Genomic DNA, 25,634 nt, shown 5'->3' with positions numbered 1-25,634 from the left:
AAGTGGTGATTTTTACAGCAAAGGTTAGCACCCTATAGCCCTTTGTAAAGTGCTTTGAGATTTATAGATGCAAAAGCGAGTACATAAATATCATTATACCCATTCACAAATGGGGAACTGAAGCACTGAGAGGTTAAATTGCATGAGGTTGCACAATGAATCAGTAGCAGAGATATTAAGAGACCAAGGTCTCCTGTCCCAAGTCTGGTCCCCTATCCACTAGCCCATGCTGCTTCTAGCTGCTCTCTCAAAGCTAGTGTTACGTTGCCAGGCTTTCCACCTTTACAGAACTTTAAGGGCTGCTTCTGCTTGATCATCTGGACCCCGAATTCCATGACAGAGGCTCATACCAAACTGGCTGTGATTGGTCAGCTAATGCATATACCTAGCCAGTCAGGGCTCTCAGAGTAATGGGACAGCAGTAAATGATCAAGAGATCTTCAGAGAAAGGTTTTGGGTGTCTTGAACTGAGTGATTTCAAGCAGCCCCAGTGAAGCTGGCTTTGTGTACAGTCAATCTAGTTTGGGCATTGGTAGCAATGCTAGTTATAATCCTCTTTGAAATAAGGCTATTAAGGATATTAAACCCCTTCCAGTCTTCTCTGTATTAGAAACACAACTTTAAAATCCTCCTAGAGGGCTTCCAGAACTGCTGCTGTCATGAGAACAGAATGGAAATGAAGAAATCAGAAAAATTAAGAGGATCAAACCATTATGAGATTTCTCCTTCCCAAAACACTTGGAAGAGCCATGGTAGATAGTGTGCTCCAGCTTTATCATGGAATGCTGGAAGGCACGCCAGTTGGCTAAGTTAGAAACAAAAATCAGCCTAGGAAGGGAAGAGAGAATCTTTATTTTGTGACTTTGCAAAAATGTCCTTGTGTGAACTTCTCAAACTTCCCTGTTGATACCTCGTTAATTGTTTTGGTGAACTCATCTGCAGCCAACTTTGCCAGTCTCCAGACCATATGCACCTTATAGGCAAAATGTGCTTGAGCTCTGTTTTCAGTAAGGATATCTTTAATTTGTCTATTTACAAATAGCTTGCAAGGTTTAAATAGCATTTAAAGGTTGCCAGGTTGCCACCTGCTTAAAAGGGTTCTAGCTTCTGGCTCAACATTTAGATTTTATGTTCATGTAAGAGTGAAAGTACAAAATGCACACACCACTCTATAAATAGAAATGGTGATCTGGGGATTTAAACACTCCCCTGAAGGATTGTGAATCTAAGTACAATAGAGTTGTGCAACACTTGAGAACTAAAAATGAAACCGGCTAAGAAATGAGTGAAATTGTCACTTTCTAGTTTCATTGCCCAAACTTGAGTGAAATTCAGACAGGTGGACAGACAGCATATATCGTGAAAAGTAAATAAGAGTTTACAAAATATTGCAATTTTAATATAATTTGTTTTATATAGAGCCACACGTAGAAAGTAGGAGCACTGACTACAAAACCTGTTAACCATACCTAGATTAAATCAGTGCAACTAACCACAATGTTATTAGGAATACAATTAAGGATTTTAAGTTTGGTGGCTTAGTTTTCTTTGCTTTTCTTTCGATTAACTTATGATGGTGAAGAAAACCCATAGTACAGTGGAAGTGGAAGCAATGATTAAATTAATCACCATGGTGTTAAAATAGGGTAAATACCTCATAGTAAAAATAGTACTTAGCACTTTATGTCTTCAAAGCACTGTGCAAATATTATCCACTTTATAGTTAATGGTCTAGTGAATCCTAGTCAGAAGCATTGTAAAGTCTCAGATGGACTGCAGTTTGGTTTCCTTTCACCAAACAGGATGAAGTGGCTGTAGTGCTAGTGAGCGTGGTGCTTTACAGACATGTGTGAAGACAAAATGCTTGTTCCAAATTGCTTGCAATCTGAATAGACATGTGGCATTCATGATACTTTGGGGGCAGCTGGAAACAGAGGCGTAGCTAGAACTGATTTTTTGGCAGGGCCTGTGGTTGACACGGGTGGGCACAAGCCTTGTGTCACAAGCGAAAGAGAGGCTGATAAAAATGATGATTTGCTTAAAATCTGATTGGATGGGCCTGCTTTCAAAGTGAGTGGGCCATGACCCCCCCGCAGGCCCACCTGTAGTTATACCACTGGCTGGAAGGAATGATTTGAGGTTCGAGAGCTGGATTCTCTGCCATTCAAGGCAATGAGATCAGGATTGAGCCCTAAATGAGACTTGATTTTCAAGACCATTTTGTAGGGCCTCAATATTGGTTGCAGACTCATTGGTCTGTGTTATGAGGGAGCTGTCTGTCTCACACACAGGCACCACCACACACATGGTGGACTTCCTGTTTGGGGGTCCTGCCTGGGATCTAATTATGCCACTATTATTAGTGCGTTCAGCTGGTAGCTCATCTAAATCTAATCTGGGCATGTCCAGTCAAGTGTTCCTCCCTTCCTTCCCCTCCAGCGGCTTAGTTTAGAGCACTCTGCCATCAACCGCCCACTCACCTGCTGTTTTCAGTCAGCCCGTGGCAGTGTGCTGCTCACTGTCACTAGAGTGATGCTTATGAGCTGGGCCAGATGATAGCTGAGGTAAATTTACCCTGCTGACGGCTTGCCCAAAATAACACCCCCAGCCCAGCCCACATAGAGCATCAGTTATTTTGCCTTCTCTGTTGTCCTCTCCCTCGGCATGCTCTTCGTGACCCATGGGTACTCTGTTTTGATGACCACAATGTTTAATTGTGACTATGACTGAGTCTCATAAAGCTCCTGGTCCCTTAGAAGGGAAATACATTGTCCAGTGTGGGTTCAGCATCAATGTATCAGCTCTTCAGAAATGCTATAAATCAGTTCTCTGGTGGCCGTGTGAGACCTCAGAACTAAAGAAAACCCATTACTACGCAGGGGTTCCTGTACTCTTGGTATTCGGGCATCTTGAAGTGCTGCCTTCCTCTGGGAGGGGACTCTGTGGGAAAGAGGCTTCCCAGCATTCCTTGCCACTCATGTCACAGTGATTTCTAAATCAAATTTGCTCGATTAACAAGTAAAAATAGTTCCAGAGGGGTAGCCGTGTTAGTCAGATCTGACGAAGTGGGATGCAGCCCACAAAAGCTTATGCCCGTAGAAATTTGTTAGTCTTGAAAGTAAAAATAGGTTTTTCCTAGTTGCTGGCTCAGAAAACCTAACCTGAGTTCTGAAATTCAAGTGGATTCTTTCCTGCTCACGCATAATCCACAGTAACGATTGTGGAAGGCAAATTCTGCCCACAGTTGCTCCAGGGTAGCCCCGTCCTCTCATAATAGAATATAGTTAATAATTCTGTTGATTACATATGAGTTCACTGTCTCTCAGCTTTGTTGGCTCTGCAGGGTTACTGGAAATAAAAAGGAAGGAGAAATTATTTTTATCACTGAACTAAAACCTCTGAACATGTATAGGCCAGTGATTTCCAAAGCGACTAGTGATTTTGAGTTGCCCAACTTGACACTTTTAAAGGGGCCCAGCTTAAAGGGCTGATAACTCACCCTCTGAAAATCAGGTCCCTTTAAGGTGTTAGTCACCCAAAGTTAGGCACCCAGAACAACTAGTCGCTTTTGCAAATCTTGGTCACAGGGAGCAGAAGTGTTGAGTGGGATGGTGCTGGTTTTGCATAGTCCTTTTTCAAAGAACCACACGTTAAATCTTCATTCTTTTGCTAGCACTAATGGAACAGTGTATGTCTTTTTTTGTCATGCTGCTTTGAAGTCAGCGTGTCAGGCTTCTGAGGTAATTGTACTGAGAAAATATTATTTCCTGGTCTTGAAACAATCTGAATGGCATGAAGCCTTAAAAGGTAAATTAAATTTCCCCTTTCCCCCTTCACAGTAGCTAAACTGGTGGGATACTCTTAAGTGCATCATTACCCTAATTGTCAGAGGATTGATTGCTAATGGGATACAGCGCCTTTCACCCCTAGGCCACTGGGTCAAATCCTGGTCAGGTCAATGTTATTGGGCTGGTTCAGAATGAGCTGGTAGGAGTGAGGGTGTCAGTCTGGTTCTTATACCCAGAATAGCCATGCTATTGCTATTTGTATAATGCAGATCATGAATGCTAGAGCGACTGGTCACCCTTAATCCCTGGAAAGTGAAGAAATAAAAATATCAAAGGTCCTTACAGATGTTTAAAGGTGGTATTGGCAATAGTCAGCGTGATCCATCCTCCAGTGCCCTCTGGTGGCTGATTGAAATGTGTCCTTGCAGTCTCCAAATGGGTTGACTGGCCTTCTCCACAGCTGTGTTGATATATGCTTGATATTTTAGCTGCTTTTGGAAACTGAAGCATAACATTTCTGGAGTTACATCTACAGACATGTTGTGTTTAAACTTTTTAGCCTTATGGATAGTGGCCACTGTCCGTTTCCTGGGCATTACTGAACTTCAGTATGGTTTGCTTGAGGTTGTTTGGTTTGATTTCTTTTAAAGAATAGATAAGTTATTTTTTAGGTGCATTCTGGAAAAACTAGCATTATGGTTGGATTCATAGAATTCCTTCAAAATCATGGTTTGTAATGGGAAATGTTAAAGAAGCCCTGGCTGTAGTGGAGTTTTTGGGCAATCCATTTTACACTTCTGAGAAAGTGATTTGTAAGGAAAAGGATCATTGGGAGAACTGGATGGCCAGGAAGTTGGTAATGGGTTAGTCTTTCCTCTCTAGATCACCTGTTTTAATCTAGCCCAGGTTGCTAGTGACTAACCATTGCTACTTTCTGGTGGTTGTCTTTTCAGCCTAGGTGCAATGTGTTGGAGGGGTTGGGCCAATTATTAGACAAATGGTCACTCAAACTACAGTTGGCACTAGCTGATCCCTTCTTGGCAGCCTTAGCAGAGAGCCAGGACTCAATGGAGTCTGGATTATTGTTGTCCCTAGTGATGATCCCTCCAGGTCCCATTGAGGTATTGTAGTGTGAGAGTATAGGAGAAGCTCACATGCTGTTTATGTTGTAACCGTTCTGTGGATAAGTAGAGGGTGAAATTGCTCAGTGATTTAACCCTGCATCTTCCATTTTCACCTTACCCCAGGTTTCATTCACTCCACGTGTGCAGTGGTTGCTGCTAGTGCTTGTTTAACATTTCAGTAGCCCAATAAAACTTATTTATGTATGTGCTTTGAGTACAAACAAAAGCCATCCGAGGTCAGCTATCCACCGCCTCAGGCCAGATGAGCGCTTCTCCACGTGACTGTATCTGATTTGTAGAAACACGATGTCTTGATGGATCCTGCTTCCATCATGTTGATGGGAAAATGCCCATTGACTTCTATGAGAGCTGCAACACAGCCATGCTTTTACTTGTTTCTCTCCTTTCTCAGCTCCTTTTTGTGGCTTACTCTTATAAAATCTGCGTAACATAAAGGAAGGGAAATGAAAGATAATACAAAAAGCACCCAAATCTCCATGTAAATTCCATGTTACTGCTTGTGAATTCGTCTTTAACCCATTTAGTTTCCTAAAAATAATACTTGGGACTTTTCAGCTGTGGCTCTCAGTGTTTCATCTTCTCTATTCATATGTGTCTGTGGAGGCTGAATAACAGTCATCCAGGAGAGTAGGCAAACCATCACTGCAGCAAATGTCAGCTGCTTTTATTCTATGTTCATCCACTATTGGTTATGAAGGGAAGTTACTTCACTGTTTCCAAATTGCTCTGTACCATTAAGTTGGCCACCCACTGATGGGCAAATCACTGCCAACATTTCCACAAGAAGCCCTCTGCTTTTGTGCGCTTCCATTTTGGGACATGAGAGATAATGTGGGACATGAGGGTCTTGATTTTCAGAGCTGCTGAGCAACTACAACTCCAGGGGCAGTGAATGGGAGGTGAGGGAGTGAATAGGAGGCTCATGTTCTCAACACCTCTGAAAATCTGGGTGGCTGAAGTTGGGGCCCCCAAAAATGAGGCACCAAAGTTAAAAGCCACTGTTGACAGTGTTGGCCTGAGCTTCTCTGTGCTTCAGCTTCCTCATTTGTTCACTTGTTTGTTTGTTGTACCTCATGGGAATGATGTGAGACTTGGATTGTTCTTGTCTACTGAGAAAAGTGGTTTTTGCTAAAATCTAAGGTGTGAATTTAAACTATATATCTATACAGGGATAAACCCCAGTATACACACACTCTTATTCTAGTATGAGTGCCTTTTTAGGTTAAGTTAATGTTGTTTGGGCAGGGGTTTAAGCTAAACCAAAGAAAGCCACTCTATACTGGAATAAGTATCCACACGCATGGTCACATTGGTATGGCTATATTGGTATAACTGGTAAAGCTTTCCCATATGGACAGAGCATCAGCGTTTGTAAAGTGCTTCGAGACCTAGATGAAAAGTACTACCAGAATGCATCATGTTCTTGTTCTTAATGAGTAACCCAGAAGAATACCAGGATCTTAACTACTTTCCAAAGAGCAATGTCCATAACCACACAACGATGGCTGATGTACTCAGTGGCCAGAGCAGCTGTGATTGTGAATGAGTTTTTAATTCCAGATGGATACTTTGTTCCTCGGCTTTCCTGCCCAAAGGAAATGTCAGATTTCGGTCTAAAGGTTTTTTTTAAAGTTTCCTTAACAGTTCATCCATCATCTTCTAATGTTCTCTCTCTCTCTCTTTTGCAGATCTAGAAACAAATGGTGATTTAAACAATGATGATTTTGAATATGAAGATGAAGCCAAACTCGTTATATTTCCAGATCACTATGAAATTCCATTACCAAATATAGAGGAGTTGCCAGCACTGGTCAGTGAGTGTGTGCTACTGGTGGCAGAGTAGGAATTGACTCGAAGTTCATTTTTATGGAGACGGGGCTTTGTTTGCTCATGTGTATGTTGGTTATTTTTACTATCAGGGTCTCCCTCATCCCCTGCCTGGGGAAATTAAACAAGGGGAGGCATTTAAAAATGTGACTTACTTCATCTGTCCCTTGCTTGTATTTTACCTTCTTCCTCTTCCTGGTTCATGCCACTTTTTCTGTCATGTTCTTTGGCCAATGGTTTATCTCTTAGAATCATAGAACTGCAAGGGAAAGAACCCTGATGGGTCATTTAGCTCAGTCTGCTGCACCGAGGCAGGACTAAGTATTATCTAGACCATCTCTGACAGGTGTTTGTCTAACCTGTTCTTAAAAACCTCCAGTGATGGGGATTCCACAACCTCCATAGGTAATTTGTTCTAGTGCTTAACTACCTTGACAATTAGAAAGTTTTTCCTAATGTCTAATCTAAATGGCCTTTGCTGCAAGTTAAGCCCATTATCATGTCTTCCTTTGCTTTGTCTTTGTTATCTGTTTTTGTTTTTGACTTCTCTCTTCCTTCACCACTTATATGGCCCTCATCACTCTAGTAACTCAGCACTTCACAGTTTTTAAATAGATTTATCCTCATACCACCCCTATACGGTAGGGAAGTGGTAGCATCCCCATTTTACAGATGGGGACCTGAGGCACAGAGAGACTAACATGGTAACTTGGCCAAGGTCACACTGGAAGTTATAGTAGAGCAGGGAATTGACCCTAGATCTCTTGTGTCCCAAACTACCACCTTAACCACTAGACCATCCTTCCCTTTTTGCTCCCCTGATCCTTTCTCTCTATTGTATTCTCTACCTCTTCCCCTATATGTTATGTCTCTCCTTTCTTCTCCCCCAAAACTGGTCTATGGGAGGGATTTCAATGGGAGAGGATAGTGGCCTTACAGATCACCTCTGGGAGATGGAAGAAAGGGTAAAAACTGTGTTGGGAGAAATGTACACATGGTGTGTGGAGGTTGGGTCTTTGACAATGTTGGGGAGGGCTGACGTGAAAAGAGACTGGGGCAGATGGCAGAGTTATACAAGGCCTTGCAGGTGACAGGGAGCTGGGGGAGTGAGTGAGAGGGGTGAGGTTAGAAGGTGACAGGCCAGGAAGAGGATCTTAACAGCTGTGTCTGGTTGGATTGGAAGGAGGCAAAAACTCAGGGAGGCAAAGATGTTGAAAAGGAGGGTATGAGTGACACTGTCCAAAGCAGCAGAGAGGATGAAGCTGGTGATGAGACTCAGAACTGGCCAGGATGTGGTCACTAGAGACCTCAGAGAGTGCAGTTTGAGTGGCGTGAAAAGCGGTGGCAGCAGGATGAAACTGGAGGAGCAGCAGAGTCTGCATTTGTAGCTAAGCATTCAGTGAGCTTGGAGGAGATGATGGGGTGATAGTTGGCGAGATCAGGGGCCTGATTTCTGAGGTAGGGAGAGACATGGCATGCTGGCATTGAGAGAGGAATTGAGAGGTGTGTGTGGGCAGGAGAAGGCAGGTGGTGGTGGGATTGAGAGATCAGAGCATGCTAAAGAACTTGATACCAGTGATGGGGAGAAAGTGGTGGGTGTTTAGGGCGGGGAGGAGAGGCGTCATGGCCGGTGGTGGTGATTTTCTGCCTGAAAAAGTCCGCAAGATCCCAAGTGGAGAGAGAGGAGGGTAGGAGAGTTTAAGGAGGTTGCAAACAGGTGATGGGGATTGAAGGCTTGGGAATGAATGTGGGTGGAGTGAGATCTGCTGTTTGGCCAGGAATGTGGTAAATGTGAAAGAGGAGAGAATAAGCCTTTTGACGAGGGTGTCTATGTGCTCGTGGGATTTCTGGTGGAAAGAACCCTTTGGAGGAGGAGTTGAAGCAAAAAACAACCCTAAAGCACTGAGAGGAAAAATAAGTCTTTCAAAGGTATCAAAATCTGTTTTCCCTGCACCATACTATATCCCCCAAGATAGGATATGCAAGTGCTAAAGGGAAGGATAAGGCAGCATTTCCCCCATTTATCTGCCTCCAGAATTCCCTTTCAGCAGATGTGAGGCTTGGCAGTGCTTTGAATAGAAGTATTGAGTCATGTCTAGAATTGACTCCTGCATATGTTTCTGCATATTTCTTGTTCTGTTATCTGCACTATCAAAAGAATGCCCATATTTTCCAAAGGGGCCTCTGTGCTTTGGATACTCTATTTGAGGCACTATGGGCCTGGATATTCAGAGGCTGAGAAACCCCACTTCCCATTGACTTCAGTAGGGAGTGTGGGTGCTCAGCATTTCTGAAAATCAGGAACAAGGTGTCTCAAGGTGCGTACTCTTTGGAAAGTTTTTGGGCCAAAGAAAAGCCCCAAACCTGCAGACACTTGCTCATCTGCGTAACTTTAATCGCGTTAGTGGTTCTATTGGATTGTAACGCACAAATTGGAAGATAATCTGTTTTCATTAGCTTGGCTCAAGGGTTGCTACAGGCAAAAAATCAAATATTTCTTTAAAAAACCCACATGTTCTTACACATGTTACTAATAATTCCTTAGACGATGTATTCGGTATTCTTTCAGTTATAATAATTTAATGTACAATTACAAGTTGATGCTGTTGCTTTGTCTTTTGTATGCCTCTGTGCTTGGATAATGAAAACAAACTTATGAGTTTCACTTTCTGGTTCCTATAAATTATCGCAATGTTGCTGCCATGGTTTGATTATGTTTATGTTTAAAATCCAAGCAAACTGAAATAAAAAAGCACTGAAATAAAAAGCAAAACTTTAAAAGCATTTCTCTTGATATTAGGGTTTGTGTTTTAAAAGGAAAAGGGTAAACAATCTGCCTTTGGTCTCTAAGCTATATCACAGTGTGTCCGTATGGAGAAACGTGGAATGACAGGTAAAAGGAAAGCATTCTTATGCATTGTGTAGACTCATTAAAAAACCCACACTACACAGGCAGGCTGTATATATAGAGATAAGCATTGACCATTTGCAAACACCTAAACTAGTTTAGAGAGTGTAAGAAAATGTCCTGTTTTAAGAATATGTGATATCAGCTGTCATTCAGCAAAGAATTTGCATGTATATTGACATCATGTTATTCATGTGCTTAAATATCTTGCTGATTTGGGATCTTAGTCGCCAGATCCTTGAACTGGGCATAAACAGTGACTCCAAGTTCACTTAGTTGCTGCCGATTCCAACACCCAGCTAGCATTAGCCCCATCTGGACAGTGGCCTGCTCAGTTCTTTCAGTGGAAATCAAGAACCATCAAGATTTGTTTCCTTTGGGAAATAAAGGAAACTTTTGCTTGTTTTTCCAAATTTCCTTTTCAGTTGGAAATGTATTTGTCGTGTTTTGAGCCAGCATATAGAGGTCTGGACTCTGCCTTCAGATATACCCAGGCAATGGATTTTACTGGGGCTGCATAGTTGTAACTGAGGGTAGAATGTGCTTTGGTCTGTTTAGTAGGTTGGGAACAGGAAGAGAGTTTATGTACAGAGAGGGAGACTTTCAAAGGCACAAAACTCCCTCTGACTTTCAATGGTACCTACCGCCCCTTTGACAGAAGCTTTTCAGTTTTGCCTTCTAAGAGCTGTCACATGGGTTAGTTTTTGAGTTTGACCTCTCCTGCTTTATTTGGCTTCTTTTTACAGGTAACAATAGCTTGTGACGCAGTCCTCAGTTCGAAATCTCCCTACCGAAAGCAGGACCCGGACTCGTGGGAAGAAGAGCTACAAGTATCCAAACACGCCAAAACACTTGTACAGATAGACAACGGCATTAGGATTCCCCCCAGGTAGGGCGCCAGGGTTTGTTTGTTTGTATGTATTGTGACCGGTGCACTTCAGAAAAAGGCACACTGCCGGAGCTGTCTGTGTTTTGTGACCTTGGAGGTGCATGTCGGCAACTCAAGGAGCTGGTCCTAAGCCCAATGGCTTAGCTGTGAGATTTTCTTGTACCTACATTGGTAGATGGTGAGTTTTTGTTAATGGACTCTTACGTCAGCGTTTTGGACTGCAGCACTGATCACTTTCTTCTGCTTTACTTTCAATGCTCTCCCTGGCAGTGGCTGGAAGTGCTCTAAGTGTGACCTACGGGAGAATCTCTGGCTGAACCTGACCGATGGCTCCGTGCTGTGCGGGAAATGGTTCTTCGATGGCAGTGGGGGAAATGGACATGCACTGGAACACTACAAAGAGATGGGCTATCCCTTAGCAGTGAAGCTGGGGACCATCACTCCTGATGGTGCAGGTTAGTTGCCAGGTTATCTGTGCTCCGCTGCAAAGAAACCAAAGTATACAACATACATCACAACATCTTGTAGCTCAGAGAAGCTATATTTGTTAATAAACCTCTGTCAATATTGCACATCTTGGAGTAGCTGTGAGATTCACAGGGCAGATCTCAACTGGTGTAAATTCACAGAGCCTTATTGGTGCTTCTCCAATTTACACAAGCTGGAATGGCCAAATCTTATGTTCTATAGAGCTGATTTCCACGTTTGAATGTTTTTCAGTGCCTGTGTTTCTTGACAGAAAGCATTAGCTCAGCTGTTAGCTTGTATGAACTGGACCAGACCTAGAATGAGTGGGTTGCATATATGGGAATTATTATTGCATGTTGGTGTGTGGGTCTATGTTTTTATGCCTGTATATATGCTGAATGTGGGTGGGAAATATCTTATAAACATGCTACCCTTCGTAAAATGAGACACAAATATATGTGTATTGGGAGAGAAGGAAACAGGCTCTTGAAGAATGAAAGAAAGGTATACAATGTATTGCCATATGTGCCACTCTATGCGGTAACTAACATAATTTTTCCATATTGGATAGCAATAGATTTAAAGAACAGATTTGCTATAGTTTCTTTATAATGGTATAACTTTAGTAAATGTTCCTTAGTAAGATGCAGGAATGATTTATAAAACATACAATTTAAGTATACTGGAAACTTGGTTTGATTGAAATGAAAAGGAAAACCTAAGAATCTGTGAACCTTGGAAAAAATTCTATTTGAAAAAAACTCTGTTTTTGCACCATTTCTTCTTGCATTTCCTATCTATGTTTTTACTGCTGGGGAAACATGATGAAAACAGGATCTTTGTTTAGAAGTTTAATAGATTATAAGGTCAGAAGGAACCATTATGATCATCTAGTCTGACCCCTGCCTAGCCCAGAACATAGAATTTAGTCCAGTGATTACTGCATCAAGCCCATAACTTTTATTCATACTAATGAATGCTCATCTAGCCCTCGGGCCTGATGTGATGATGCTTGTTAATTTTTGTAAAGTGCTTCAAGATCCTCACAGAAAAGGAGCTGTGTAAGTGGCGGTGTCCAAGTATCCTCTGTTTGACATTCCACTCTGTTGCTGGGGAGAGGATTATGAACTGTGGGGATTAAGCAGGAAAAAAGCGCGAGGAGCCAAAATTTCTAAGCAAAGAGATTCTGTTTTTATTCAACTATAAGGAGGAAGTATGAACAAAGAATATGATTATGCACTGAAATTTGGTTTTTAGTGCTTATGGTTGTGTGGATGAAAAATGATTTTCCAAAAGCTGTTTTCTGTTAAAGCTGATGTATTTACCCCTTGCTCATCAGTGAGGATTTGGTTGTAAGACATCTACCTTCATTTAAGTTATCAGCTTTTCCTTAATTCCATCACAGGAGGGAAAGAATTTCCCACACTTGAGTGCCACTCAGCTGCAGGGAAAGGACACGATGGCCTCTGCGAGTGCCTGATTCAACCTGTTGTTGCATTAGAATGCCTAGAAAAATTCATTCCCTGATTCCCAGATGGAGAATTTGCTTCCTTGTGCATGTCTGATCTTGGAAGTTCAGTGTTTTAAGGACAAAAGTGTAGAGGTTGGCCTTGACCTATCCCCGTAGCTGCTGTGTCTGCAAAATTAAAGAGAAAGTTTGTTTCACTGGTTGTCAGGTGCTCTTTAAACAATAATACTTGTTTCCTGTCACTGTTGTCCTTCCGCCCTCAACCTATCATCCACCTCCTCTCTGTGGCCTCTCTGGCAACAAAGGACAGATGGTCATCCTTCCTCTCTGAATGAGGAGCAGCAGCTGTTCTGCATGGGTCTTTGTTCTCTGCTTTCCCTTCAGAAAAGACTCTCTCCCTCCCCACTTGCTCCCTTATTAATAAAACACTTTTCTTTGTATATACATGACAGTGGTAAATGTAATACTTCTGTAGGGCAGGATTGTAACTCTACCATCCAGCCTGCATACGGGGCAGCATGTAGCTGCACTGCCCCTGAAGCACTGCAAGAACTGGATTGTGATGCAGAGTTACAATCTGATTCCTGCCCTGCCTTGTACCAGGGAGCGAGTAATCTATATCAGCCCTTTTGCTGGCACAGATCACTTCCCCTCTGCACCAACTCAGGCTTCACCCACTCCCTGCCCACCTGCCCAGGATGTGAGTACTACCCAGTGGTGGTCCATTTTTCCTCCCCTTGCCCCACAGGCTCCAGTGATGCAGGTAGCACATGCAGGGGAGTAAGGGAGCTCCTTGCATCATGTTATTCCCCTGCTGCCTGGAGGTCTCACAGCTGAACCCATCGTGTCTTCTGGGGATTTCAAAGCACTGTACAAATAGCAATTAATTGCATGAGACATGCACAAAGTGAGCGGTGTTCCCCCACTTTACAGCCCAAGGTCAGATGGCAGATCTGTGGCTGATCCACGAATTGAACCCAAGTCTTTTGACTCCCAGCCCAGGGCCTCAAATGCAATGCCTCCCCAGATCCCTGTTTGTTCGTTTATGCCTTTCAAACTCCTGTACTGTGGGACAGATTCTGCTACCTCCTTCAGCTCTCATGACAACATAGTTATGAGTCCCATTTTTCTCCACTCTGCTGTCACATCTTTTAAACTGAGTGCAGGGCTAGAGGTGGTAATGGCTGAAAGTAGCACGCTCAGTTTAGCACAGACACAGATGTTGAATGAGGTGCTTCATGGATCCTTTGCCTTGGCAATCTCTGCTATGCAGTTTTCTAGGGCCTGTGTGTGAGCCAGCTCTCTAGGGTCAAACAGAGAGTCCTGCACCCTGCGTCTCTTACATTTACCATGGAATGGAATGCTGCATCTGCAGCTAAATAAAGCATCAGAACTTAAGGGCCAACAGGAAAGGACATTGGGACAGCATTCCATGCCACACAATATTCATTTTTCCATTTCTTCCTGCAAGCACCTCTGTTTTTGCTTCCCTTTAATTTTCACACTAAATTTTTCTTGCTCTCTATTGTTTCTAGTGTTTTTGTGGGGATCATCAGAGTATCTTTTCTTCCACTCCCCTCTACCATCTCCCACCACCATGAGCCTAGCTTTTTCTTGCCACCATAATTATTTATTTCCTGACCCACCTATGTTCTGAATCTACATTAGCATAGTAGTAGATCTGCTATGCTAATGTGCGTCAGACTTGTCCACAGGGGCTCTCTTCTCCCCACTCTGGGATTTGTTGCTCTAAATTTTAAATAAATTAATTCCTTCTCCCTCCTCTTCTTCCTCTATTTTCTAAAAGTCACTGTGATATGTTGTAGTATAATTAGCCACACAGTTGAAGGTGTTGAAACCCACGAAACGAGAGCTGGGCTTGAGCAAAGATTAATGGCTCACGTGTCCGCGTTCCATTTCTACTATTCTGTTGATTCGTGGTTTCAGGTAACCACCCTCCCTCTTAAACACAAAAAAATTGTCTGAACTAGGGAAAATAAACTCCCAGCTTCCATGCTGATAAAGGCAGTCCACCTTAGATCTCTGAGTGTAATTTCACTCGGAGAAGCATTACAGTCTGTTTGACTGCACCTGCCTTAACCATAAGAGTATGGGAATGTGGTGAGCTCCTGTATATGGATGAAACCATAATGTGTTCTGGGACGCTAACACTCTTACAATGGAATTCTAGTGGAGGGACATGGTATATCCACACAAATACCAGCAGGGTCACCCATGACTAATGTTAATGGAGGGAATGCTGCACTAATCAGCCACTCCTGGGCTCCTGAGGCTTAACTTTTATAGGCCTATAACTTGACTAACCTTTTTAAAAGCTGCATTAACTCTTAGGATTCTGACTAATCCCCAACACCAAAGGAAAAAATTGTGATGAGGTCAACACAGGGCCAGGACCCAGGTATCTGAGCTCTTGGAGGACTGAGCAATTGCTAAGGTTTTATCCAAGTTGCCAGGTGATTTTGCTGAGGAACGAAGAAGATCTGCAGCTGCTAGGAGATGGGCCACATTGAGAACTCTTGGTAATGGGTGCACCTGCAATGAACTGCGTTACCCTCTGCTGGCATCTCCCCCAACTTGTGCACCTAACAGGATCTGTCTCTCCCGGCTGCTAGTTCCTGCGCCTCCCTCAGGCAGGGACCTGGCCAGGGGGAAGTAGTCACTGTGGGAGGTCTGGCTGACTGCTGGGGAGGTGGGCAGACAACATGAGGCTGTCAGTGGAATGCAGGGGGTGTTCTGGTGGTTGGGTGTAAGGAAGGGCCAGGAAACTGCACTGGGTCCTGTCAGGTTCTGGGGAGGGCTTGGAGGAGTGGATGAGGGAGGCTGCAGACGCCATTTACTTGATCAGAAAGACAAAATCTGCACTGACCTCTGTGATGGGGCTCGCTTAGTAAACACTGAGCAGTGGACCCCTCCCTTCCTTTTTGTCCTCCCCTCAAATTTATTAAACTCCATTTCCTTGTGAAAATATTGTCACTGGAGAAAGAGTGCTTCCCCTTCACTCGAGCTCTGCCCTGTGATAACAAACCAGCATGGCATTCTCACCCTGCCAGCGTAGACTCAAGCCCACGTGCTCCACACTAGCATGCTTGGGCCATAGACTTCCTTGCTGCACCTGCTTTTGTATCAGGGCCAGAGGATCGGCGAAGGAGATTCCTGTGAAATCCTGTTCAGAGCCAAGGAAGACCAAACAGTTACAGCAAGAAAAAGCATTAGGGACTCTGTCTATTTTAGATACTGCAGAGATGAGGTCCGTAAAGTACCTGATTATTGTTAGGGGAAATGAGCTCATCTACGTGGAAAAGTTATATCAGTATAAACTAAGATATGAATTTAAACTGATATAGTTACACCATAATAACTCTTATTCCAGTGTTAAGTATCCCTGTGGTGAGTTATATCGGCATAAGTACATTGATTTAACTGGTAAGACTTCCATGTAGACAGGCCCAACACATAGAGAAGTTAAGTGACTCTTGCCCCGTCTGTGGCAGAGCAGGGATTTGAACTTAGATCTTCCACCTCCCAAGTTTTAGCTGATCAAGGAATCTTGGTCCAATGTGCTTACTATTGTTTTTTGAGTAGTTACCCTGATCAGTCTAGCTTTACTCATCGCTGAGCAGTTCTTTAGAGAATTTGATAATGGAGCTTTATACATTAAAACTAATATTCTTACTGTGGGTATTCTCTAATGGCAGGTTTACACTACCACTTAAGTCGATCTAACTTATGTAGCTCAGGGGTGTAAAAAAGACAATCCCCTGAGCGATGCAAGTTACAATGACTAAACATTGTCCACACCAGCACTGTGTGTCTCCCATCGACATTACTCCATCTCTGTGAGTAGCTGATGTACCGTTTCTAGTGGTAGATCTGCCCTAAGTAAACTGAAGATTGCTTGCCATGTGTGTAAGAAGCACATTTTTGCATTTTAAGTATGAATTCTCTGTGTCACACACTCCCACACTGGTGTCCTGCAATCAATTATTTTGAGAACTAATAGAGTCTTGTGATCAGGCTCATGCAGCTTTTACCAGTATGGTGTATAGGTTTATATAAATCTGGCAATCCATAGTAGCATAGCATGCCTTCAGTCCCAAGGCTGACGTCCAACAGTCCTCATCCACTAGGGCAGTATCTCTCAACCTTTCCAAACTACTGTATCACCTTCAGGAGTCTGATTTGTCTTGTACTTGTATCCCCAAGTTTCATCTCAATTTAAAAACTACTTGCTTACAAAATCAGGCATAAAAATACAAAAGTGTCACAGCACACTATTACTGAAAAATTGCGTGTTTTCTTATTTTGCCATAAAATTATAAAATAAAGCAATTGGAATATAAATGTTGTATTGACATTTCAGTGTATAGTATATTGAGCAGTATAAACAAGTCATTGTGAAATTTTATTTTGTACTGTCGTAGCTACTGCTTTTTATGTAGCCTGTTGTAAAAGTAGGCAAATATCTAGATGAGTTGATGTACCCCTTGGAAGATCTCTGCATACCCCCAGGGGTACACATACCCCTGTTGAGAACCACTGAACTAGGGAACTGAAATAACCCCAGAAATGCAGGTTGCAAGGTTTTATTCCTATTATGGAAAATATTTTATAGATCTATTTATAACAAGTTTTATGAACCAGATGTGTGATCTCTGCAGATAAAGATAGGAATTGTGTTGGCATGCATTTAAGGAATATAGGTCTCACTGTACTTGGAAGTATCTATGTAAATATTTCTGTGGCCCTCCATTATCTTACAGTCTTACAGATTTATATATTCCAAGGCCAGAAGGGACCATTATGATCTTCTAGCATATGACCTCCTGTATAACACAGGCCAGAGCATATCCTCCAAATAAATCCTAGAGCATATCTTGTAGAAAAGCATCCAGTCTTGAGTTAAAAATTGTCTGTAATGGGGAATCCACTGTGACCTTAGTAAGTTGTTCCAATGGTTCTTTAATGCATGTATCCTCATACATAAAAGAGGTAGGGCACTGCTATTCTTTCATTTTACACATGGAGAACTGAGGCACAGAGTGGCTAAGTGACTTGCAGAAGTCTACACAAGCCATCTGTGGCAGAGCTGGGACTTGAACCTGGGTTTCTCATAGCCGAGGCTTTTGTGCCCTAACCACTGGGAAATCCTTTCTTTCCCAAGTATAATGCTGATTTTTTGGAGCCCCTTCTGGGTTATTACTAATAAAACACTTACCTTTGTTTGTCATCAGATGGGTTTCTCTGTGCTCCTCGACCATTCCTGCACCACAACAGGAATGAGGACAAAGATGTTCTCTTTGTACCTTTAGCAGCAATTGATGACAGATGTAATATTGTTAATAGTCAATCAGCTCTGTTTACATCCAGAGTTCTAGTGCCTGTCTGTATCTAATGTCTGCACAAGCAAACATACAGGTTCCCAGGGTTTGAAATGATCACACAATTTGAAAATAATCTCTGTGTTGAAAATGTAGATTTGCTGCATAACTGATATTTATGTGTTTTGCTTCTTGTATTTAGCACACCCCACGTTTGTATTCCTTTTCTTTTAAAATCACAATAAACTATTTTTTATTTTTTTTAAGAAACTTTAAATTCTGTGAAAATATAAAATTTGTTTTAAGAGCACTTAATAAGGTGATTGTATTGTGGAGGGTAAAATGCCTTGGAACCTGTACAACTCTGTATATACCGTAGTTTTGTAGGTCATACAGAAATGTTGATACTATCAATAACCCAGTCTGTATAGGTGGTAACATTCTTAGAATGTTTTGTTGCCATCTTAAATAAACCCAATAGGTAACATTCTGTGCATCCTCACATTTGCTTCTCTCTCTTTTGTAGATGTCTATTCTTTTGATGAGGAGGAGGCAGTTTTAGACCCACATATAGCAAAGCACTTGGCACACTTTGGAATCGATATGCTCCAGATGCATGTGGTAAGAAACTCCTCTTCTATTTTGAGTTTCAGATTCTTCTAACCAGGAAAAAATAATGGATCAGTGGAAAATAAAATTTGATTCCTAAAGCTAACTGCGGAGAACCGTGTTCTATTCTTGGGTTTGCACTGATCTGCTGGGTGACCTTGGGCAAGTCACTTCCCCTCTCTGTGCCTCTGTTTCCCCAGCTGTAAAATAGGGATAATGATATCTACCTCATTTGTAAAGCACTTTGAGCTCTATGAATGTAAAGTGGTATAAGAGGCAGGTGGTATTATTTTTGTTTATTTTCAACCTGAGCATTGCAGCCTTATGCCAGTGCATGAGAACATGAAAATGAAATGAGTCTGAAGCTGACTAGTTAATTTCACTTTTGTTCACAGTCTGTTTTCATTGTCTGAGCTGAGAGAAAGCAAACAATAAACTGCATACATCATAGTAAAAAGTTAAATTGCACTTTTGAAAGATTCTTTCAGTTCTCATTATTAAAATTTGTTTTTAATATTGGTAAGAAAACTTGTTTATTTTAAACAGCATTCTCTTTTAGTAATGGAAAATGCCTATTTTACTGAGGAAGCATGAAAACTTTGACTTCAGTGGGACCTCGATTTCACCCAGTGACAAAACTCCCATTGACTTTAGTGGGTCCAGAATTTCACCCTTTGCCTCCAGAGCTGCCAATAAAATGCCTAAAACACTGGTGATCTACTGCTAAAAATAAATCATGGTGGTGTGAAAGGTGCTTGCAAATGTAGAGACACCAGACTGTGAGCAGGAGAACCTTCACTACCACCAACTGAGGTCTCATTTGAGCTAAAGGAGTGCTCCTCTAGCTGTGACTGAATAGCAGGCAGTTGTATTCACTGGGACCAGCCATGAGAGGAAGAAATGATCACATGTACTTAGCCAGTGTATTGCAATAACAAGAAGCTGTTGGTGTTTTGATTCTGAACTTTCTTTCCTTGGGTTGGAACTTTTTTCCTTTCATTTTGAGTTGGGCTCTTCCATTTTACAACATGGACAGTTACGTTGGTTTATAATTAATGCCTCATAATTGCAGCTATATTTAAAAAAACAAACCAAAACAAAACTCCTTTGCATTCAGACAGAGAACGGCCTAAGGGATAACGACATAAAGCCAAGAGTCTCTGAGTGGGAAGTGATTCAGGAATCTGGTGTGAAGTTAAAGCCCATGTATGGTCCAGGATACACTGGCATGAAGAACCTGGGAAATAGCTGCTACCTCAGTGCGGTCATGCAGGCCATTTTCAGCATTCCAGAGTTTCAGCGAGCGTAAGTAATTTTCAGCAGTGCTTTGCGCAGGCTCCAATGTCCCAAATCTATTCTATATGTAATCCATATAGTATTTCAATTTCTAACTCTTACTGCAAACAGATGTCTTCCAGCCAATTCAACGGCTTGAGAGAGAGTGTTTACAGATGAGGGAGGGATTAGAGTCCAGGACTCCTATGCTTTTGAAGTTAAAGTGCCTTTTGACTTCATTGATGCAGGATTGGTCCCTCGCTCCCAAACTTCAGCCTGATTTTGTAACCAAGTTTCCATACTGGCATCTGTGGTACTTGTATGGCCCCTATCCTCTTAGTATCTAAGTGCTTCACTATCTGTAATGTGTTCATCCTCTCAACACCTCTGTGAGATAACGAAATGCTGTTACCCCCATTTTACAGATAGGGAACTGAGGTACAGGGCCTTCCTGAGACAAAGTAACTGGTTCAAGATCACAGAAGAAATCTGTGGCAAAGCAGGGAATTGAACCGAGGTCTCCCACATCCTATGCTAGTGCCTTAACCACTGGACCATACTTCCTGTAGCACTTACATCAATCTAACTATGTCAGACATGTGATTTTTTTTTACCCCAATATAGTTATATCCATATAACACCTAGTGTGGAAACAGTTACACCAGTATAAAGGTGTATTATACTGATATAACATATTCCCTTTCCTGCACAGGAGTAAGCTATATTAGTGTAAGCACCTTTATACCCGTATAACGGTGTCCATCCTAGGGATGTTTTACCACTATAACTATACCAGTTATAGTTAAACCAGTACAACTTTTGTATGTAGACAAGGCTTAAAAGAGAGATACGTACCTTACCAGCCAAAGCTGTTTCTTGATAACAATCTCAGCTTTGCAAATGGGTTGTTTGTTTAGTTATTTCCTCTGCTGAGAGAGAAACCAATGCTGTGTTTTCAGTTTATTTAGGATATTTCTCTTATAATTTTATATCTCAAAGGTTTTCTTCACAGTCAAAGTTAAACACTTCCTGGATTTTCATGTAGCACTTGCCTTCTGGAAAAGAAAGTGGCGGAATGCAGAATTTGTTTTTGTCCATTTACTTAACCAGATGCAGTGGTGTCTGCAAAGTCATTAACTCCTTCACTGCAGGACCCTTCTGCCCACTTCCCTGACTGCGTTTTAAATGTAATATCAGGATGGACTTTGCCAAGTGTGTCTGCATTTAGCAGCACAATTGTTGGACCTGTCTAGAACCTTTGGCATCACTGATGTAGCAAAGATTTTTAATGTTGGAAGATGTACCACACATAACGTGGACATATTCATTCAGTGTGGTCCTTTGTACCTGGTAGATCTTCATGGCGCTATTCCAATAAAGTGGTGTTCTGATGAAAACTGCTGTCAAACTCTGCACGCTGTGGCAGTACGGAATGGTTTAACATACTTTTCACTGCCCGTTGAAAAGGCACTAAATAGCTTTCTGTCGTTGAAACTGGGCATCAGAAACTTGTCTTCTGACCGCAAACCTTACATTTGTATGATATATATTCAGAATTCACTTAAAGAGCCATTGATTAGGTAGCCAGGAACTCATTGGTTCTAATCCTGATTGTGTATTTGGGCAAATCACTTACTGTCTTTGCTTCTTCACATCCTCAGATTACTTATCTCAGAGATGTTATGAGGCTTAATCAGTGAACCTCCATGTAGTACTCTGATGAGAGTAAGTGCTACTTGTTGCACAGGTCTGGTATCAGCAATCAGTGGCATTTTACCAATGAGACACAATCTGATTTGCAGATTGATAATGCGATTTAATGAGAACAGGCTTACTATAGTTAATACAATACTAATATAATACTATTACAATGCTATACTCACAAATAGGCTGCTTGTTCTTCAGGAATCACCTGACAGCCCAAGTGTGCTATTTTTATAGTTCATTTGTACACAACTGCTGTTGCTGATACATAGCAGCTGATTATATTTTATGTCTGTTCTTCATGGGTATTTTACACAATTTTTAGAGTTTTTTTTTAACTTAATTATGTTATTTTAAATTATTTACTATTTATATTATTAAAACTAAACTATTATTATAAAAACAAACAAAACATAACTTTTTTTTAAGCTAAAACTGTTTGGCTATTATGTCACTCATGGGAATGTTCAGACTCAAAGTTGCATTTTCTAAACAGTTTTTTTTTTATTTAGGCAGCTGGCTTGTAAGTATGTGAATGGTCAATCGTTAAAAGTCTACCAGCATACAGGCAGCAAAATGTAGTCAGTGCTGCAGGACAAAATGTTGTCAGCTGCTACATACCACAGTGGTTGTGTACAAGTGAACTATACAAATAGTGTAAGCTTCATCTCTTGGGTGAGTTCTATAGTGACAAGTGACACTACTGTTCAAAAGTTTGCTGTTTACCTATTCATGATGCTCACACGACTCCCATCTCTGTATCTGAACATCTGAGATAAGTGACTGAGTGATTCTCTCAAAGTCACACAGGAGGTCTATGGCAGAGCAGGGAATGGAATCCAGATCTCCCAAGTCTCAGGCTAGCACCCTAAGCATTGATCCATCCTTCCTCTCCAGTTAGGAGTTTCTAAAGTAAAATTTAAATTTCCACATGTTTTTTTAGTATCGTGCATGTGTGTGAATGACAGAAACAAGCAGTGGAGGATTGTTTGTTTGCATCAGGGTGGTGGCTTAAGCTTGTCACTATACAACTCTCACAAGAGATGAAGCTTGCTTAAGTATCAATGCAGTACAGCCTGCTAGGTGTCCAGGCGTCTTAGCAAAGGACCCAGATAAAACCACCTGTAATCTTTGACCATTTCTCCTCTATTCTCACTGCCCAGGTATGTGGGAAACCTTCCAAGAATATTCGACTACTCCCCTCTAGATCCAACACAAGATTTCAACACACAGATGTAAGTGCCAGGTTTCTATTATTAAGCCTATTGAGCCAAATAGAATCTGAGTAATTCAGCAGCAAGGATGTTAGGGAAAACTAGCTGTAAATAGTAAAAGAACATCTTGACAGGGGCTGGGGAGGAGGAATGGATAGGTGTATGTCCCAGCCTAGTTAATTGTAGACCGTGAAGAGTTCTCAAGGCGTTAAAGTTTCTTTTCTCCAAACTTGCAGGAAAATCTTTCTTTCTGTTTGTTTTTCTCCCCCTTCTCCCTACAGGACTAAATTAGGACACGGCCTCCTTTCAGGCCAGTACTCTAAACCACCAATGAAATCTGAGCTTATTGAACAGGTGATGAAAGAAGAACACAAGGTATTTGACTGAGCATTTGCAGCCTGGTAACTAGGTAAAAGTGACGTCCTGAGAAAAGGGAACAGGTGCTGGCTATTGGAGAGCGTGGGGGTGCAGTTGATCCCACGTGGAATGTTTAGCAAGGTGCAATGTGCAGGATTCCCTTCAGGACTCTATTAGTCAGCAGCTGTAAAATAGCAGAACGTGGCATTGCACGCTGGTCTAACACGGAAGCCCAAGTAGGGAAGTTTGGATTTGAATCTTGGCTTTCCCAGGGCTCCGTTGGGGGCGTAAAGTTGTGAGGCTCTTGGTTGGGCCTATGACAAAGTTAGGTGTGAACTCAGAAATGTGGATCCAAATCTGGGGAGGGAGGGTGCTAGGCATAGGTTTGGGGCTCCAGTTCAGTTCCACGTTGACTGCCATGTTCTCTTGTGGTACGTGGTAGTGCTTTTTTTGGGGCCCCTCATTGACTTCTGTGGAGAAGTCCCCCCTCTCTTCCCCAGGAGCTGAATCAATCTCCTTCTCCACAGGAGATTGAGGCTAGGATCACCTGAGCATATCTCACCTAATCAATTCCCTGCCATTGCAGGGGCTTCAGGCATTGGTGGCACCTTGATCTCTCCTCTTCTCTGCCTGTGGCTCACAGCAGTTTAATCTGACTAGTCACTGGGCTCAATATAGGGGGACCTTGGTGAACTTTAATGGCCTGTGTTATACTGCAGGTCAGGCTTACAAGATCTAGTGTTTCTTCTGGCCTTAAACCTTATGAAACCATGGAACACAGCTCCTCTTTCCTCTGCCTGCAGGGAGTATCATTAACCCATGCTCCCCATCTACAAGTTCAAACTCTAGTGTTTCTAGGCCTCTGTTGTTTTCCTCCGGCAATCCCTGTTGGTCGAGTGATTTTGTTATATCCTGGAAGCAAGCCCTTAGTTATCATGAAAATATAGTGCTGTCTTGCCAGGCGCATGCTATAGAGGTTTATATTTGTGCAGCTGTATAAACTCCATTTACTTTGACGCTATTTTGACAGTTACATTTTGGATCTGATTTGTATTAGTGTCCCTGCCAACCTTTGTTACCCTGAGCCCAACACAGAACATGGAATTTAACCAGAGACCAACCCTCCCTCCCACCAAAGAGGGATGTTTAGAAACAAAAGGTCAACTTGTAATAGATACTGAAGATACTGTGTCTGGAGAGGAACTTTCCTTCTTGGAAGAAGCATCTATGATAAATTCCAAGATGTATTTTTAGATACAACAAAAGCTGGACATTCTTTTGTCACAGAAACAGACTGACAGTTGCTGTAGTTACCTATATTATCCCCCTCGCCCACCCAACCATCCCTACTTCGATACAAAAATTTCACCCTCCCTGATATTGTTATTTAAAAGGGAATTTGTCAGTAGACAGATTTTGAACAAAGTTGGAATCTGGTTTGCAACAGTGTTTTTCATCATCTGAAATCATATCTCAATGAACGCTTCTCCTGATTGATTGCTTTGCCACTGGTTTATTCCTAAATTTACAGAAGCTTTGGTGATTCTTGCTGGCGTTTCATTTATTAAAAGTTAAGAACTGATGTTAATACATCATTAATACTGAAAAAATTAGGACACAATTTTCAAGAAGCTCATAGTGTTAAGGTGTTTACAGCGACTAACTTGTTGCATATCCTATGTATGTGTAACAAAACAAAGAGAAATATGTTAAATTTCACATTTAATGAGGTGAGGCAGATTAGAATGAAAACTGCATGTCCACCTTAGCTACAGCCTTTGCTACTGTGAATTTTGTAATAAACTATCCAGAGCTTTCTACAGAGTAACATTTGGAGCTAATCTATGCCAGTTAGCTAAATAGGAAGAGCACACAAAAATATGCATTGTTCATAAGTTAGTGGACTCAATAAAGTTGTTGAAGTTACACCCTTCAAATGTCTTCATGTTTAAGCAGTTTTTAACATGGTGTCAGGAGTAAACAGTTCTTATTGTTTTAATTCTTTGTTGTACTATGGTCTTGTTTAGAAAAATGCTGGAGTAAACATTTCCGCCCCTTTCACTCTATCTGATGGAGCTGCACTGGTAGCACTGCAGTGGTGGGAGTTTTGTAGATAAATACTTCTGTAGACATGGTGCACATTTTGCCCTCCAAGGTGTTTGCTTTGGCATTTGCAATGAATGAGAATAATTGTATAGGGATTTTTGGCTGAACCTGTAAGAATGTTTCTTTGACTTCTGTTTTTTGTGTGTGTAACATGAATTTCACATCCTATTCATTAGCATTTTTCACCGAGTGCAAATGGGCCTTTAATATCTGGGATCTTTGGAATCCAGCCGTAAACTGATGTCAGTGGATGCCCGCTTATCAAGGCATTTGAGCGAGATTTTGGGTGGTCCAGTCTGCTCTATGTTTAGCTAAAGTGTTTTGCAACTGTTGATGAGGAAAGTATGCCCAGGAAAGTATGCCCAGTGTTCTATAAATACACCTGGTTCTGTGGTGTTAAAATGTTCTTTCCACTACAGTAGAGCAGTTTAGGAATAGTAGTGGGCTACTTGGAGGCACTTCAACATAAAAAGAGGCCCGAAGTCTATAGAGTCACCAGGAACTGATTTTCAATTCAGGAGATTGTCCCTGATCTTG

General features: G+C 41.8%; 1 protein-coding gene across 1 annotated transcript in view; it reads left to right on the top strand.

Moving 5' to 3' along the window:
* USP13 (ubiquitin specific peptidase 13) overlaps nucleotides 1-25,634 on the top strand; it is a 72,672-nt gene that overhangs the window by 22,502 nt on the left and 24,536 nt on the right. The window contains exons 4-10 of the mRNA XM_067536470.1: nucleotides 6,622-6,743; nucleotides 10,415-10,557; nucleotides 10,828-11,012; nucleotides 18,359-18,453; nucleotides 19,559-19,746; nucleotides 22,584-22,655; nucleotides 22,916-23,009. Coding sequence (XP_067392571.1) covers nucleotides 6,622-6,743; nucleotides 10,415-10,557; nucleotides 10,828-11,012; nucleotides 18,359-18,453; nucleotides 19,559-19,746; nucleotides 22,584-22,655; nucleotides 22,916-23,009 — 899 coding nt within the window. The remainder of the gene's footprint in view (nucleotides 1-6,621; nucleotides 6,744-10,414; nucleotides 10,558-10,827; nucleotides 11,013-18,358; nucleotides 18,454-19,558; nucleotides 19,747-22,583; nucleotides 22,656-22,915; nucleotides 23,010-25,634) is intronic.

The sequence above is a fragment of the Emydura macquarii genome, unplaced genomic scaffold, assembly GCF_026122565.2.
Source record: "Emydura macquarii macquarii isolate MOO-44397 ecotype Brisbane River unplaced genomic scaffold, CSIRO-AGI_Emac_v2 contig_3603, whole genome shotgun sequence".
In the NCBI taxonomy this organism is placed as follows: Eukaryota; Metazoa; Chordata; order Testudines; family Chelidae; genus Emydura; species Emydura macquarii.
The sequence above is the reverse complement of the archived record's forward strand: the minus strand, read 5'-3'. Positions and strand labels throughout refer to the sequence as shown.